At 48.4% G+C, this 17,755-nt stretch overlaps 1 protein-coding gene across 1 annotated transcript in view; it reads left to right on the forward strand.

Annotated features, from left to right (window-relative positions):
• The window catches only part of LOC115137323 (protocadherin Fat 1-like), a 94,959-nt gene that overhangs the window by 52,588 nt on the left and 24,616 nt on the right, over positions 1 to 17,755 (forward strand). The window contains 6 exon segments of the mRNA XM_065024757.1: positions 565 to 840; positions 2,065 to 2,275; positions 3,481 to 7,554; positions 9,543 to 9,739; positions 10,153 to 10,306; positions 12,182 to 12,415. Coding sequence (XP_064880829.1) covers positions 565 to 840; positions 2,065 to 2,275; positions 3,481 to 7,554; positions 9,543 to 9,739; positions 10,153 to 10,306; positions 12,182 to 12,415 — 5,146 coding nt within the window.

Consider the following 17,755-nt stretch of genomic DNA (forward strand, 5'->3'; position numbering starts at 1 on the left):
GTTGGTGAACCATTTTGAATCGGCAAACATACTTCTGAATGCATTTCTGAAAACGGATGGCTTACTTTTATGTCATTTATCAAGCGGTCACCTGTCACTTTCTCACCACCTCTTCAACACTCCCTCAATGCTCCCGCAACACGCCTTCACTTCAACGCATTAAGCACTCAATGTGGGATAATAATGTTTTCCTTGTCGGCGGTGCCAAGTGGCCAACGGGGTGAAAATATTTATATTACGGCATTATATGTATCGATGTGGTCTGTATCTACACGAAACACTGCTCATTACTTGATGGACGGAAAGGGATGTAGGGAGGGGAAGAGGGAGTCAGGAAGCAAGGAAGAGGGAGGGAGAGATGGACAGAGGGAAGTAGAGAATGTAAAGGGCACTTTTGGGAATGGAGAAAGAGAGAGACAGAGAGTGAGTGAAGGATGGAGACAGAGAAACAATGACTGAGAGACAGTAAAAAGTCGAACAACATCATGCATTACTCTCAGATTGACCCCGTCTCAAATATTCACCACACTGACATCCACTATCCCTCTCCCCTCCTCCCACCAGGTGCTGATCCGTGTCATCGACACCAACAACCACCGGCCCCAGTTCTCCCAGCCGCGCTACGAGGTGGTTGTGGCCGAGGACACGCCGCCAGAGACCGAGGTGCTCCGGATCGGCGCCACGGACGGAGACGATAAGAACAAGTTGACCTTTACCCTCTTGAGCAGCACCGACCCCTTCAGCCTGAAGAAGTTCCGTCTGGATCCGGGCACCGGCGCCCTCTACACGGCCGAGCGGCTGGACCACGAGACCATGCGGCGCCACACACTCACAGTCATGGTACGGATGTTACGGATTTTCTAGAATTGACCTATTTAATAACGTGTGTTAATATTCTGGCGTCTTGAGCTGAGTGTGCTGTAAGACCTTGCTAGAGCTCTGGTCAAAGTAGGTCAAAGGGGTGTGGTGCTCAGACAATGAACACGTGCACTGTACTCCCTGAACAAACCCGCCCAGCCAATCGGGAAACACGTCGTTATATTACCATAGAAACAGAGCAGGTAAAAAATAATGGTGGTGTTCTGTCAGCATATTAAGAAAGGTTTGATTGTTACTCTCTCAATGGAGAAAGTGGCTCACAGAGGTTTCAGGCCACTCACTCCTACTCAGCCACTGTGTGTAGCTGTCTCAGTAAGTGTTCTGATATTATATTGAGACAGGTTTCATTTGGTCCTCTCCATTGAGAGAGTACTAGCATTTTAAGAACACTCTCCCCGGTTCAGCCACTGTGTGTGTGTGTGTGTGTGTGTGTCTCTCTCAATCAGCCACTCTCCAATTCCAACAGATGGGCAGTCAGCCGGTGTCGATTAGTTGTTTGTTTGCTGGTATTTGCCATTTGAAACTAACCATGCAGCACCTATCCAAAATGATTCCTCCCCCCATTCGTTGTTTACTTGTTTGGATCACTGGGAATTGAGAAATGAAGGAAAATAGTTACTTTGATGTTTTTTTTGTTGTTTTAATGAAGTTACTGTTGAGGGAAAGAAGAGTTTTATTCCGATTGTATTACATCTCATTCATTCTCCCTGTCTCTCTCCGCCTCTGTCCTATTCCTTTCTCGGTCTCCCTGTCTCTCTCCGCCTCTGTCCTATTCCTTTCTCGGTCTCCCTGTCTCTCTCCGCCTCTGTCCTATTCCTTCCTCTGTCTCCCTGTCTCTCTCCGCCTCTGTCCTATTCCTTTCTCTGTCTCCCTGTCTCTCTCCGCCTCTGTCCTATTCCTTTCTCTGTCTGCCTGTCTCTCTCCGCCTCTGTCCTATTCCTTTCTCTGTCTCCCTGTCTCTCTCCGCCTCTGTCCTATTCCTTTCTCTGTCTCTCTCCGCCTCTGTCCTATTCCTTTCTTTGTCTCTCTCCGCCTCTGTCCTATTCCTTTCTCTGTCTCCCTGTCTCTCTCCGCCTCTGTCCTATTCCTTTCTCTGTCTCCTTGTCTCTCTCCGCCTCTGTCCTATTCCTTTCTCTGTGTCTCTCTCACTCTCTCTGTCTTTCTCTCTCTTTCCCCCTTCCCCAGGTACGTGACCAGGACATCCCTGTCAAGAGGAACCTGGTACGCGTCATCGTGGACGTGGAGGACACCAACGACAACGCGCCGTGGTTCGCGGGGTCGCCCTACTCCGGGCGCGTCTTCGAGTCGGCCGCCTTGGGCTCGGCAGTCCTCCAGGTCGCCGCCCTGGACAAAGACAAGGGACAGAATGCAGAGATCATCTACAGCATCGAGTCAGGTAGGCTAACAGCTCCACAGGGGCACCAGACTACATTCTTAGGAGTAGTATTCATTTGCCCCTAGATGCTAATCTTGGGTCAGTTTTGCATTTTCTACACTAATGGTTAAGGTTAGGATTTGAGGGGAAGCTGATCCTAGATCTGTACTTAGGGGAAACGTTCTTAACATGTCAGCCATACGGGCATTCGCTAGCCTCTGGCTGGTCTTGGTAGAGGCATACATATCAGCCCAGTTAGCGCTACCAACGCAAGGGGCCTGGGGAAAATGTATGCAGGGCATCCAGAGGTCCCCTGCCCACTGACCCTCGGTCATGAATGAAATACTTCACACAAAGTGGGAGGACTTTGACGACTTTGTCAGGGGATCTCCAAACGTGGGAGTTCGGCCGATGCTCCCTCTGAATTTCCCACCATTGTTTTCCCTGTAAATAAGCTGTGTTTTGGGAGAGGGTCGGGCATGTAGTCATTGGCTGCGTACTTTGTTTAGGATGTACATTTTTCAGATAGTTGAGATGACTCAAGCTAATTGAAATGTGTCTTGCCGGAGAACGAGTCAGGTTTTCAAAGCAGAGGTGGACTGGTGTAGAACACAGAGCGGCCATGTCCATCGGTTGTGGATTAGTTTCAGTGTTGGAGGGGAAATTAACATTTAATTTCATTAAAGTAATTGGAAAGTGTGCACAATTAGGCAATCTTCATCTTCATCCCATTTGGGGGGTGAGGGAATGAAGGGGGTCATGTCTAGAATGAGGGGGGGGGGTGTTCTACTGCTATTAGCCCAAACAAAAGCATTGAATAACAGATTCACTGCATGCACCAATAGATAGTCCCCCCCAAGAATCTAAAGGCAGTTTGTTCTAAAGTGTCTATCCTATACCCTGGAAGATATAAGATGTGTATCTTAACCCCTTATTATTGGCTCTAAACAGTCTCCATATATACTCAGCTGCGACATCGGTGGTTGCAGTGGATTGAGATGCATCCACTGCAAAAAAGAAACGTACCTCTGGCTTAAACGTGTTATTATGCTAATTCGATTTCCTTGAGGGCGCGAACATTGACTAGTTAATTCAATTTACGGTAGTCAAGAAACCTAAAATTACACCCTGGCTTTAATGTTTGAGACACACAGTTCAGGCTGGAATGAAAACCAATGCCATAGCAACCAAATTAATAAATCTGTTTGTTCTTTTTTTTGGAACAGGAAATGTTGCGAACTCATTTGCCATTGATCCGGTGCTGGGCACTGTTACCGTGGCCAAGGAGCTGGACCGAAGCAGCAAGAACCAGTTTGAACTAGCTGTGAAGGCAACCGACAAAGGAACGCCCTCGCTGACTGCCACGGCCACCGTCCACATCGCTGTCACCATGTCGGACAATGCCTCCCCCAGATTCACTGAGAAGGAGTTCACTGCAGAGGTCAGCGAATTGGTCCTCCCCGGCAGTTTTGTGACCATGATCTCAGCCACCAGCCAGTCCTCTGTGTTCTACCAAATCAAAGGTGGAAACACTGACGGCACATTTGATGTAAACCCAAACTCCGGTGTGGTTGTAACTTCAAGGGCTTTGGACTATGAAATGACCCCTGAGTACAGACTTACCATCCAGGGAACCAACATGGCAGGTCTTGCTAGCAACACCACTCTGCTGATTCACTTGAAGGACGAGAATGATAATGCCCCCATCTTCCTCCAGCCAGAGTTCACAGGCATGATTAGCGAATCGGCTCCCATCAACAGTGTGGTCTTGACCAGAGAAAACACCCCGCTGGTCATCCGCGCCTCGGACACTGACCGCGATGCCAACGCCATGCTGGTCTATCAGATCGTCGAGCCGTTCGCCCACAACTACTTTGCTATCGATTCGAGTACGGGAGCCATTAGAATGACAACCACTCTGGATTTTGAACAAAGGAGTGTGTTCTGCTTCACCATTCAGGTCCATGACCTCGGAATGCCGCGTCTGTTCGCCGAGACAGCCGCCAACGTGACCGTCGAAGTCATCGACGTCAACGACTGCTCGCCGCAGTTCAGCCAGGAGCTCTACGAGACATCAGTGATCGTGCCGACTTACAAAGGTGTCGAGGTAATCAAAGTCAAAGCATCAGACGCCGACTCCGGACCAAACTCCAAACTCTTCTTCTCCATCTCAGAGGGGAACATCGGGGAGAAATTCAAGATGGATCCCAACACAGGCATCATCACTATCCAGAACGTCACCCAGCTAAGAAGCAGGTACGAGCTGAGGGTGAGGGTCTCGGACGGCAGGTTTGCCAACACAGCGTCGGTAAAGATCAACATCCGTGAGAACAAGGAGAGCAGCCTGAAGTTCACTAGGGACTCTTACAAGGCTTACGTCAAAGAGAACTCCTCTGAGAAGAAAACATTAGCGGTCATTGCCTCTGTGGGGAACCACGTCAACGAACCCCTCTTCTACACCATCCTGAACCCAGACAAGAGGTTCCAAATCAGCCGCACTTCTGGAGTGCTCTCCACCACGGGGATACCTTTCGATCGTGAGGCGCAGGACATGTTCAACATCGTCGTGGAGGTGACCAGGAAGGACACTTCCTCCGAAGTGGCCCACGTTCTGGTGATGGTGACCGTAGAAGATGTGAATGACAACCAGCCCATGTTTGTCAACCTGCCCTATCAAGCCTTGGTCCAGGTGGACGCAGAGGAGGGTCAGGCCATCCACCAGGTGACAGCGGTGGACGGGGACATGGGTCAAAATGCAGAAATCCATTACCACCTGAAAGAACACCACAAGCACTTCCAGATAAGCCCCTTGGGGGAAATCTCCCTCAAAAAGCAGTTAGACAAAGACTCCCTCAACAGTGAGTTCGTCATCAGCGTTGTGGCCAAAGATGCAGGAGAACCAGACCTCTCGGCAGAAGTGGAAGTGCCCATAACTATAGTAAACAAAGCCATGCCAGTGTTTGAGAAGCCATTCTACAGCATCGAAATCCCTGAAAATATCCAGTTACACACACCTGTTGTTCATGTCCAGGCTACTGACTCTGAAGGCCCCAAGATAGTGTACACCATCTCCGAGGGAGATGCCTTCAGTCAGTTTTCCATCAATTTCAACACAGGTGTCATTCATGTAATCCAACCTCTGGATTTTGAGACCCACCCTGCTTATAAATTGAGTGTCAGAGCCACAGACTCACTAACTGGGGCCCACGCTGATGTCTTTGTCGATATCATTCTGGAAGATGTCAACGACAATCCCCCTGTCTTCCAACTAAAGTCCTACACCGCAAATGTTTCTGAAGCTTCTTTTATCGGCACAGCAGTTTTGCAAGTCGCCGCCACAGACCCTGACACTGGCAACAACAAAGTGCTCTTCTACCAGCTAGTTGAGGACGTGGAAAAGAGCTCCGACTACTTCAGCGTTGACCGTGACTCAGGAATCATCTGGACTGCTCGCATGCTCGACCAGGAGGAAAAGCAGCAACACAAACTGACTGTCCGCGCTGTGGACGGAGGAGTGCCCGCCCTCTCCAGCGATGTCATTGTGACCGTAGATGTCACTGACCTGAATGACAATGCTCCGACGTTCACTGAGAGCTCTTACAAAGCCACGGTCAGTGAATTGGCCCCCCGCGGTCACTTCGTCACCCATGTACAGGCGTCCGACGCTGACAGCTCAGACGCCGGCAGGCTTGAGTTCTCCATCCTGTCTGGAAATAAGGACCAGAACTTTGCCATGGATAAAAATACTGGGGCCATCGTCATCTCCAACCACCGTAAGCCACAGATGGAGCCACTGTACAACCTCAACGTGTCCGTATCAGACGGTGTATTCAGGAACTCGGCCATGGTCAAAGTCACAGTCAACGGTGCCAACTTCCACAACCCCACTTTCCCCCAGCTCGACTATGTGGTTGAACTCACCGAGAACTCGCCGGTCGGCACGTTAGTGGCGGAGGCCAAAGCCACAGATGAAGACGCTGGCACATACGGGCGCCTAACTTACCACATTGTCAACAATTTTGCCAAGGACAAGTTCTCAGTCAATGAAAATGGAGAGATATTCACCCTTGACATCCTGGACCGCGAGAACGCCATTGAGAAGGTCATCCCCATATCGCTCATGGCAAAGGACGGTGGCGGAAAAGTAGGCTTCTGCATTATTAATGTGATTTTGACAGATATCAACGACAATGCCCCACAATTCAGGGCAGTGGAGTACAAAGCCAATGTTGCATCGGATGTCCCCAGGGGAACCACCGTGGTAAAAATCGCTGCGTCAGACATGGACGAGGGAAGCAACGCTGACATCGCTTACACCATGGAAGCCGACATGGAAAACGTGGAAGAGAACTTCGAAATCCATCCCTTCAGTGGAGTCATTGTCACCAAAGAGAGTCTCATCGGACTTGAAAACGACCTCTACGCTTTCTACGTTAGGGCAAAGGATGCTGGGAGTCCTTCCAAGCAATCTGTCGTTCGCGTTTACATCAGGATAGTGGCCCCTGAGGTACCGATCCCCAAGTTCGCAGAGCCACACTACCGGTTTACCATCGCCGAAGACATGCCCATCGGCACAGATATTGACGTCATCCAGGCGGAGAGTGAAGAACCGGTGTTCTATAGCCTAGTGAAGGGCAACACCCCGGAGAGTAACCGTGATGAGGTCTTCGTGGTGGATCGGGACACCGGGTCCCTGAAGCTGGAGAAGAGAATGGACCACGAGACCACCAAGTGGTACCAGCTCACGCTGCAAGCCCAGAGCCAACAGGAGGGCTACGAAACTGTGGCGTCTGTCGCGGTCAACATCCAGGTCAAGGACCTCAACGACAACAAGCCTGTGTTTGAGTCAGACCCATATGAGGCGGTCGTGGTGGAGAACCTTCCAGATGGCACGCCGGTGATCCAGGTCAAAGCCACCGACCAGGACTCAGGCACCAATGGTCAAGTGATCTACAGCCTGGACCCCAAACAAACCTCAGCTGAGATCTCGGAGCTGTTTGCCGTCAACAGTGAGACAGGCTGGGTGACGACATTGAAAGAGCTCGACCGTGAGAAGACCAGCAAGTACACCATTGCCGTGCTGGCCACCGACCGCGGAGACAAGGTGCAGCTGGTGACCAGCACCGCCGTGGAGGTTACCGTGGCCGACGTCAACGATAACCCACCGCGCTTCACCGCCGAGATCTACAAGGGCACGGTGAGCGAAGATGACCTTCCGCCCAGTGGAGTCATTGCCATCTTGAGCACCACGGACACCGACACGGAGGAGATCAACAAACAAGTCAACTACTTTATCACAGGTGAGATTTATCTCTAACAATTCCAGTAATTGCTCTGCTCACAGCTCATGGTCTTCTAGACTTCCCCATTTGTGTTAAGAAGCAGCTTTAATAAACACCACTCGAATGAGGATTAGACATTTTACACCCGCTTAAATAGGGAGATGATATCTGCTCTCTGAACATTTAATGCACATTCTTTATCTGTAAACACTTTGAATCGACTAATTTGTGAAAGTTCAAGGCAAATATGTAGGTCATCAGAAAAAAAGTGAAGAAAAGGAAATGTTTAATTATCTCGATAGCGCTAATTAGCGGATTAAGAATGACGATGCCACATTTAATAACCAGAGATTTTCGAAATGAGCTCTCATATTAGCTTGAAGTCACATTTCCTACTACGCAAAAACCGCCCCCTTATTACGGTTTCCTTTGTACCAAACATACTTGCTTCATGACAGTTGGTCTGCAATTTGAAGTGGTTATGATAAATGAATAATATGAACGCTACCTGAGGTAGATTTGCTCAGGCACTATAAAGATCCCGGGGGTTGAGCACGACTCTGACCAGCGGACAGCTTTTGAAATAGGATGTGATAACTGGTAGATATGGATACAGTTCCTCTTTGAGCTTCGCTACCACAAGATCTTCTCTGATTCCAAGACTAACCCTGATAGAAAAGGCTTGGATGCATCTTATCTATATTTATTTCTGTCATTCATGTATGATTCAGTACAGTCCACAAACAGACAAACACACACACACTCTTGAGATGCATGCACACACAACACACAACACACACCACACACACACAAACAAAACCACTAGCCCTCTCGAAAGCAGAGGCAGGGTCCGTATTGTGGTGCATTGTTCATTAGTTTGAATGCCACTCTCCCCATTGACTCCCCAATGACTCACTCCTCATTGACTCTCCCCATTGACTCTTTCCCCATTAACCTCTCTAGTCTAGAGGTTAAGGTGGGACGCTACCGTCCCACCTGACCAACATCCGGTGAAATTGCAGAGCGCCAAATTCAAATTAAATTACTATAAATATTAAACTTTCATGAAATCACACAGGTAATACACCAAATTAAAGCTACATTTTTTTGTTAATCAGATTTCAAAAAGGCTTTACTGTGAAAGCAAACCATGCTATTATCTGAGGACAGCACCCCATCAAACAAACACAGACAATCATATTTCATCCCGCCAGGCACAACACGAAACTCGGAAATAAATATCTAATTCATGCCTTACCTTTGACGAGCTTCTTCTGTTGGCACTCCAATATGTCCCATAAACATCACAAATGGTCCTTTTTTTCAATTAATGCCGTCGTTATATATCCAAAATGTATTTATTTGGCATGTTTTATCCAGAAAAAGACCTTTTCCATATCGCGCAACTTGACTACATCTCAGAAGTTACCTGTAATCTTTGTCTAAACATTTCAAACAACTTTCCTAATACAACTTTTAGTTATTTTTTTACGAAAATAATCGATCAAATTTAAGACGGGATAAACAGCTTTCAATACCGGAGGAAAACATTATGGAGCGTGCTTTTCAGGTCGCGTGCCTCTATCAAACAATACACTTCCCTCAAGCCTCATTTTGAACAGGGCTACTTCTTCATTTCTCAAAGGAAAAACATCAACCAATTTCTAAAGACTGTTGACATCCAGTGGAAGCGATTAGGAACTGCAAGCAACTGCCTTAGATATCTAGAGTCCCAATGAAAACCCATTGAAGAGAGTGACCTCAAAATTGTTTTTCCCTGGATGGTTTGTCCTTGGGTTCGCCTGCCAAATAAGTTCTGTTATACTCACTGACATCATTCAAACAGTTTTAGAAACTTCAGAGTGTTTTCTATCCAAATCTATATGCATATCCTAGCTTCTGGGCCTGAGTAGCAGGCAGTTTACTTTGGGCACGCGTTTCATCCGGACGTGAAAATACTGCCCACAAAGAAGTTAACTCTCCACAATGACTCTCTCCCCATACAGGAGGAGACCCTCTAGGACAGTTTGCGATCGAGCACCTCCAGAACGAGTGGAAAGTGTCTGTCAGGAAACCACTGGACCGCGAGGAGCGTGACAACTACCTCCTAAATATCACCGCCACCGACGGCACCTTTGCCGCCAAGGCCGTGGTCGAGGTCAAAGTCCTGGACGCCAACGACAACAGCCCCGTTTGCGAGAAGGTAAAGAGAGAAGGCGGGCCGTGTTTTCTGCGTATGGGGGTGCACGCTGTGCATGACAAGTACCTGGGAGGAGGGAGGGAGGGAGGGAAATAAGAGGTTTGGAAAGGTTCCTCGTCGAAGAAAGCAAGAGGAAATTAAGGGGTAATTTTCTTCCATCAAGGGCTTTTTTTTTTTACCAGATAATGTATTTCCATTGCTGATTGTATTAAGTCCATACAATGATGGTGCTGCTTTCGATGTAAATGTATTTTCGTTCTACACTCTATTTCCTCCCCTCTGGTTAATATACCTTATTGAATTCTGTCTATTCTGGCATATTCTACCTTTACTTCTCTTTGTCCCCCCTACGTCAACCCCCCGTCTTCCCGCTTCCTCCCACACCCCCTTGTCCCCCTTTCTCTCTCCGCCCCCAGTCCCTCTACACAGAGAGGGTCCCCGAGGACGTCCCAGCCGGCAGGCTCATCCTGCAGGTCTCGGCCACGGACGCAGACATCCGCTCCAATGCCCACATCACCTACGAGCTCCAGGGACCGGGAGCCGAGCTCTTCACCATCGACTCCGACACAGGTGTGTGTGTGTGTGTGTTGGTCTGTCTGGGTTACACCTACAACACACTCGATATGTTGACAAGTCTGCCCACGCTACCATACAGCTAATCGAAAATCAAATAACCACAGGTCCATGTCTGCCGCAATGTAGAGTCGATTCAAGTCATTTCAAATGGCCACCCTGCACTCGTATTCATCCAGTTTGTATTCACAGCTTGTCAAGAGGTTATTATGACTATCAAATGTCCATGGGTGCGTGACGGCAGCGTGGCGTGCGACACTAACCCACACACACACACACACAACGACCCTGTCTTTTGCCTCCCTCTGTATCGTCACAAACAGACATGGTAATAACCCCTCGGTGTGGACGCCAGTCACTTTCTGATCGAATTCTAATCCATCCACCCCAGCGTGTGTGTGTGCGTGCGTGTGTGCGTGCGTGTGTGCGTGCGTGTGTGCGTGCGTGTGTGTGTGTGTGTCTAGTGGCAAGGTGGATTTTGTTTGCGTCGCATCCTTTTTGATGGTTCTTTAATGTATTTTGCCCCAGAACATTTCCCCGGAGGGTTTAGCGAGCCATGGCGCCAAGAACCCACGTTTCATCTAACATACAATCGACATGGTTCTCGCCTGAGGTTTTCGAGTCTCCTCTGCAGAAAGCGGAGACAAAATGCTAAATGACTTGAGTCCGACCCTAGACAACGCAGTGCCAGTTAGCTCCCACGCTAAGAAAAGAACCGCGGCATTGGTTTACGTCTGAAGGGAGAGAGAAGGGTTATGAAGAAACCAGGACAGCAGCGGTGTGGAGTTGGCTAGAGACGTACTTTCACCACAAAACAACAGTCCCTTTATCGTGGTCCAAGTTCAGACGCACTTTCATACCTCCACGTGAGCCCGGCGAGAAGGAGGATTGTTGCATGCGAGGAACGCTACGAGGCTTCGTTGGTATTGGCAGTCTGTGTGTCCAGCGAGGCCCCGGTAATGTTGACGTGCGGCATGTCCCAGGACAACCTCTTAGCTGCTCTTAGCTGCCAGGTACTCCTGTCCTCCTGCGTTTTCCCTCCTCTCTCTTCCTCTCCGTCAATTATTGATGTATTTCTCTCCATCCTCTTCTGAAAACCATTAGTTGTTTGGATGTGGGTCGGCTGCTTGGATCAGGGGAAGGGGTTTGTGGCATACGAGAGGATATGCAGGTCTCATAACACACGCAGGCCCGAATGCAGGCACACACACACACACACACACACACACGTCTGCCTCAGTGATCTGTGAGAAGCGTGTTACTTTTGAACGCACTGAAGCGGCTAATGCCAACTTAAAAATAGAGGTGTGCGGAGGTGAGCAATGACAAGTTTGTAAGGTTTCCGGGAAACTAAATGTTCAGGTCAAGTTTCCCCTAGTTACAGATCAGCTTCCCCCAGCCTTTAACCCTAACCTTTATTTTGGTGATTGTTAATTCACTCTGTCGTCCAGCTTGTTATCTTAAGAGGCTTCATACACGTAGGTCCGTTTTCGTTTGTACACGGTATCGATCCGGTTTCAGTCATTTCTCTGGCTACTCAAACCAGCCGCGGGCCGCATTAAATCGGCTTATGTTTGACAGCCCTGCTCTACGGTCAGTCTACACCGAACTAAACGGCCCAGAGAACATTTAGCTTCACTTGCATTTTATGTTGATGATTTCTTTGGAATGGGCGTGGGGTAGGTGGACGATGCAGCTCTTAACACGATCTGTCCTCCAAACATGACCTTTCTTTTTAGAGTGCATCCCGCTAGCGCCGTACCGTGGAAAAGTGTGTGTGGATTGCAATAACTTTTAATAAGCGTGTGAGTGTGAGTGATTGCCTACCCCATTGATTGACATTTTTCCTTTCTTCATCTTCCGTTTTCCCAGGTGAACTGAAGACCCAGCAGCCCCTGGACCGCGAGGAACAGGAGGAGTACCGCCTGACGGTGCGGGCACTAGACGGCGGCGGGCGCTACTGCGAGGCGGCCGTGCACCTGACCGTGGGGGACGTGAACGACAACGCGCCACAGTTCACCTCCGACCCATACGCCATCACCGTCTTCGAGAACACGGAGGTCGGCACCTTCGTGGCGCGGCTGCTCGCCACCGACCTCGACACTGGTACGTTTGTTTGTTTGTTTATTTTACAAATGAGTTGATCGGTTTGTTTCATTGTTCTTTATTTGACCAGTCTTCCACCAGGCAATGCTCAGCTCTCCGACCTGGTGCTCTCCACACTGTGCACACGCGGAGTATGTATCACAGTAATCCCCGCTCCGTTTCACACCAGGCTCTTTCGGCGCAAAGCGCTGATGTCTCAAGGATGACATTTCGATTCTCCTCGACTCTGAAAAGGCCTAATGGCCATTTTCTATGACTTTTGTGTTGTTGTGTTTGTCGTCCTGTGCGGTTCTGTTGGTAGAGAATGGCGCTTACAGGGGCCACCCATACGGGGAATGTATGCATGCACTGCTGTTAGTCGCTTTGGATTAAAGCGTCCGCTACGTGGCATATGTTTGCTTCACGTTTCAGGAAACCCACCTAAGCAGGAGCAGACGATTTTTAAAAATATATAAAAACAACGGATTTGTCCCCAGAACTCCCTCAAATGGAGGACAGTCGAAAGCGTTAGTGTGGCGGCCATATTTAAACTCAAGTGCTCTGATATTAGCAAGCTCCTCTAAAATGGGACAGGGTTGCCACTTTCAGCGACGCTACCAATTTGACTTCCGTGACTGGCGTTTGGTAATGACACCTCTTACAGGGCAAGGCGTTCTAGACTAGGGGAGCATGTCAGCGTGTTCCCTTCACAAAGCCTAGGTACGGATGAAGAGAAACTCTCTCTTTCTCTCTCCCCCTGTCCTGCCTTCTCCCCTCTCTCTCAGTCCTTCTGGTAAAACTGACAGTTTGACAGATTGAATGGGATGTAAGAACTGGGTCGCTCGTTCGTTCGCCCAGAAAGTCGAAGCGCAAAAGGGGGCCTGCTTTTTCGACAGCTCTTCCCCCAGGGTTGGCGTACTAGCACGGAATTCCTAAAGCCTGCCCTACCTTTCGTGTGAACTTAAAGGATATCTGAAAAGAGGAGAGGAGAAATTAGGTTCTCCCCCCTCCCTCAGTCCAATTTTAGCCGGAGCCATATTTTGGATCATTTGGAGCTGGAGGAAGAGAGACCAAAATATAGACTGCATGCAGAATTCTGCTAAAATATCCTCTGTGTACAACCTAAACCAGATTATGCGTCAAGAGCAGGATTAGGCCGATACCCGCTAATTAACATCCAGAAAAGGGCCGTTAAATGCTACAACCACCTAAAAGGAAGCGATTCCCAAACCTTCCATAACAAAGCCATCACCGACAGAGAGATGAACCTGGAGAAGAGTCCCCTAAGCAAGCTGGTCCTGGGGCTCTGTTCACAAACAGACCCTACAGAGAGATGAACCTGGAGAAGAGTCCCCTAAGCAAGCTGGTCCTGGGGCTCTGTTCACAAACAGACCCTACAGAGTGATGAACCTGGAGAAGAGTCCCCTAAGCAAGCTGGTCCTTGGGCTCTGTTCACAAACAGACCCTACAGAGAGATTAACCTGGAGAAGAGTCCCCTAAGCAAGCTGGTCCTGGGGCTTTGTTCACAAACAGACCCTACAGAGAGATGAACCTGGAGAAGAGTCCCCTAAGCAAGCTGGTCCTGGGGCTCTGTTCACAAACAGACCCTACAGAGAGATTAACCTGGAGAAGAGTCCCCTAAGCAAGCTGGTCCTTGGGCTCTGTTCACAAACAGACCCTACAGAGAGATTAACCTGGAGAAGAGTCCCCTAAGCAAGCTGGTCCTTGGGCTCTGTTCACAAACAGACCCTACAGAGAGATGAACCTGGAGAAGAGTCCCCTAAGCAAGCTGGTCCTTGGGCTCTGTTCACAAACAGACCCTACAGAGAGATGAACCTGGAGAAGAGTCCCCTAAGCAAGCTGGTCCTGGGGCTCTGTTCACAAACAGACCCTACAGAGAGATGAACCCGGAGAAGAGTCCCCTAAGCAAGCTGGTCCTGGGGCTCTGTTCACAAACAGACCCGACAGAGTCCCAGGACAGCAACACAATTAGACCCAACTGAATTATGACAAAACAAAAACATAATTACTTGACACATTCCCACATTGGACAGAATTAACAAAAAAACTGAGTTTGATATTTGGCCCTAAACAGAGAGTACACAGTTGCAGAATACTTGACCACTGTGACTGATCCAAACTTAAGGAAAGCTTTGACTATGTACAGACCCAGTGAGTATACTGTAGCTTTTCTATCTTGAGAGGCCGCCGTAGGCAGACATGGCTCTCGAGAAGACAGGCCCATGTGCACACTGCCCACAAAATGAGGTGGAAACTGAGCTGCACTTCCTAACCTCCTGCCAAATGTATGACCATAGAGACACATACTTCCCTCAGCTTACACAGACCCACAAAGAATCCGAAAACGAATCCAACGTTGATAAACTCCCATATCTACTGGGTGAAATACCACCGTGTGTCGTCACAGCAGCAAGTTGTGTGACAGGCAAAGGGCAACCGGTGAAGAACAAGGACCATTGTAAATACAACCCATATTTATGTTTATTTATTTTCCATTTTGTACTTGAACTATTTGCACATCGCAACACTGTATATAGACAAAGGTCTTTATTCTTTTGGAACTGTAATGTTTACTGTTAATTAATAAAAAATAAATTAAAATATTATTTATTGTTTATTTCACTTTTGTTTTATTATCAATTTCACTTGCTCTGGCAATGTTAACATGTGTTTCCCATGCCAATAAAGCCCTTTTGAAATGAGAGAGAAAGAGAGAGATTTGCACTCCTTTCGACACCTGTTGGTATCACATACACAGATCTGTAGTTGTAGTGTGTATCTTTATCGCCAGCCTTGTAAAAGGTGTATTGGCTGACGTTTGCCCGTATTGCCAGGATAGCTGAAGAGCCCCACACACACACTGCCCCGCAGAGAAATAACAAAGTCAATGCCGTCTGTCTATGACGACTCTGGACGAGACGAGATACCCGTTTTGCCACAGTCCAGGTCACACAGCCCTCCCTCTCTCTCAGCCAGCTGCCATTGGACTGATTCATCAGTATGCATAACTCCACTGACCTCCATTGTCAGATAGATAGAGGACTCATTCACTATTCGGGGGGGGGGGGGGGGGGGGGGGTATATCATCAACATTTGAGACTCGAGTATCTCTTTGCTTCAAACGTTGACACATTTTGAGCACTGCCAGTTCCCTGCACCAGTTGTGCTATCTAGACCGGCTTATTTGGGTTGAAGATGTTTGATACTTTCAAGCGTACTCGCGTCATTGCCCCTGCTCTGTGCCCACTGCCATGGCGTCGGTTCTCAAAGTGGTCTGGGGGAAAAGAACCAGACAAACCAGGAAGCTGGTTGATGACCATAATTGGCGTTAAAGGGAGAAGTTATGCTGAAACATTCCTTTCTCTGTTTCTTCTATATCTCTCTCTCTTTCTCTTTATTTTCTCTCTCACTATTTCCTCTATCCCCCTCTCTCTTTCCTCTCTGTTTCTTCTATATCTCTCTCTTTATTTTCTCTCTCATTCTTTCCTCTATCCCCCTATCTCTCTCTTCCCATCTCTTTCCTCTCTATCCCCCTCTCTCTTTCCTCTCTATCCCCCTATCTCTCTCTTCCCATCTCTTTCCTCTCTGTTTCTTCTATATCTCTTTCTCTTTATTTTCTCTCTCACTCTTTCCTCTATCCCCCTATCTCTCTCTTCCCATCTCTTTCCTCTCTATCCCCCTCTCTCTTTCCTCTCTATCCCCCTCTCTCTTTCCTCTCTATCCCCCTCTCTCTTTCCTCTCTATCCCCTATCTCTCTCTTCCCATCTCTTTCCTCTCTATCCCCCTCTCTCTTTCCTCTATGTTTCTTCTATATCTCTCTCTCTTTCTCTTTATTTTCTCTCTCACTCTTTCCTCTATCCCCCTATCTCTCTCTTTCCTCTCTATCCCCCTATCTCTTTCCTCTCTGTTTCTTCTATATCTCTCTCTCTTTCCTCTCTGTTTCTTCTATATCTCTCTCTCTTTCTCTTTATTTTCTCTCTTTCTCTTTATTTTCTCTCTCACTCTTTCCTCTATCCCCCTATCTCTCTCTTCCCGTCTCTTTCCTCTCTATCCCCCATTTCTTTCCTCTCTATATCCCCCTATCTCTTTCCTCTCTCCCCATCTCTTTCCTCTCTATTCTCTTTCCTCTCTATCCCCCATCTCTTTCCTCTCTATTCTCTTTCCTCTCTATCCCCCATCTCTTTCCTCTCTATCCCCCATCTCTTTCCTCTCTATCCCCCATCTCTTTCCTCTCTATCCCCCCCATCTCTTTCCTCTCTATCCCCCATCTCTTTCCTCTCTATCCCCCATCTCATTTCTCTCGGTTTCTTCTATATCTCTCTCTCTTTCTCTTTATTTTCTCTCTCTTTCCTCTATCCCCTATCTCTCTCTTCCCATCTCTTTCCTCTCTATTCCCCCTCTCTTCCCATCTCTTTCCTCTCCATCCCCCTCTCTTCCCATCTATTTCCTCTCCATCCCCCTCTCTCGTCTCTTTCCTCTCTATTCCCCCTCTCTTTCCTCTCTATTCCCCCTCTCGTTCCTCTCTATTCCCCCCTCTCGTTCCTCTCTATTCCCCCTCTCTTTCCTCTCTATTCCCCCTCTCTTTCCTCTCTATTCCCCCTCTCTTTCCTCTCTATTCCCCCCCTCTTGCCTCTCTATTCCCCCCTCTCTATTCCCCCCCTCTCTATTCCCCCCTCTTTCCTCTCTATTCCCCCCTCTCTTTCCTCTCTATTCCCCCTCTCTTTCCTCTCTATTCCCCCCTCTTTCCTCTCTATTCCCCCCTCTCTATTCCCCCCTCTTTCCTCTCTATTCCCCCTCTCTTCCCATCTCTCCCCAGTTGCTATTTTCTTAAGTGGTTTCTTTTCTGTCTATTCCGTGTCTGTGCTGTCCCTCGTTTGATTGGGTGAACAGCGTTCATGCGGCTCACGCTAGACTGAAACAAGCTTTCTTGCCACTTTGGCCTGAGGTCTTTGCTACCGCCGTCGATAAAGGTTCAGCGAATGCCGTCGTCAGAAGGCAGGGTTCCATCAAACGCACGGCGCAGAATGTGGAGTTCGTCAGTTAGCACGTGAACATTTAGTTGGCCCATGGTGAAGTAAAATGGCAGACTGGTTTTCGATACCAGATAGCGATGCAAGATGAAAGCAGTGAGGTCGTTTTGAATCGCCGTTTTAGAAGGTACGGTGTAAACATGGCAAAATCAGGTCTGGTGTAATCCGACCCAGAGTGTGGGAGGAAACTCCAGAAGACGGGAAGTATACTCGTCTGGCGACGTGAGTCGAGATTGCTTCATGATTTTGGTGCGATCCCCTTAAACGTCAGCAAGCAATTTCCGTCGGCCGAGTAATTTGGTCTGATAAA

The sequence above is a fragment of the Oncorhynchus nerka genome, linkage group LG11, assembly GCF_034236695.1.
Source record: "Oncorhynchus nerka isolate Pitt River linkage group LG11, Oner_Uvic_2.0, whole genome shotgun sequence".
NCBI lineage: Eukaryota > Metazoa > Chordata > Actinopteri > Salmoniformes > Salmonidae > Oncorhynchus > Oncorhynchus nerka.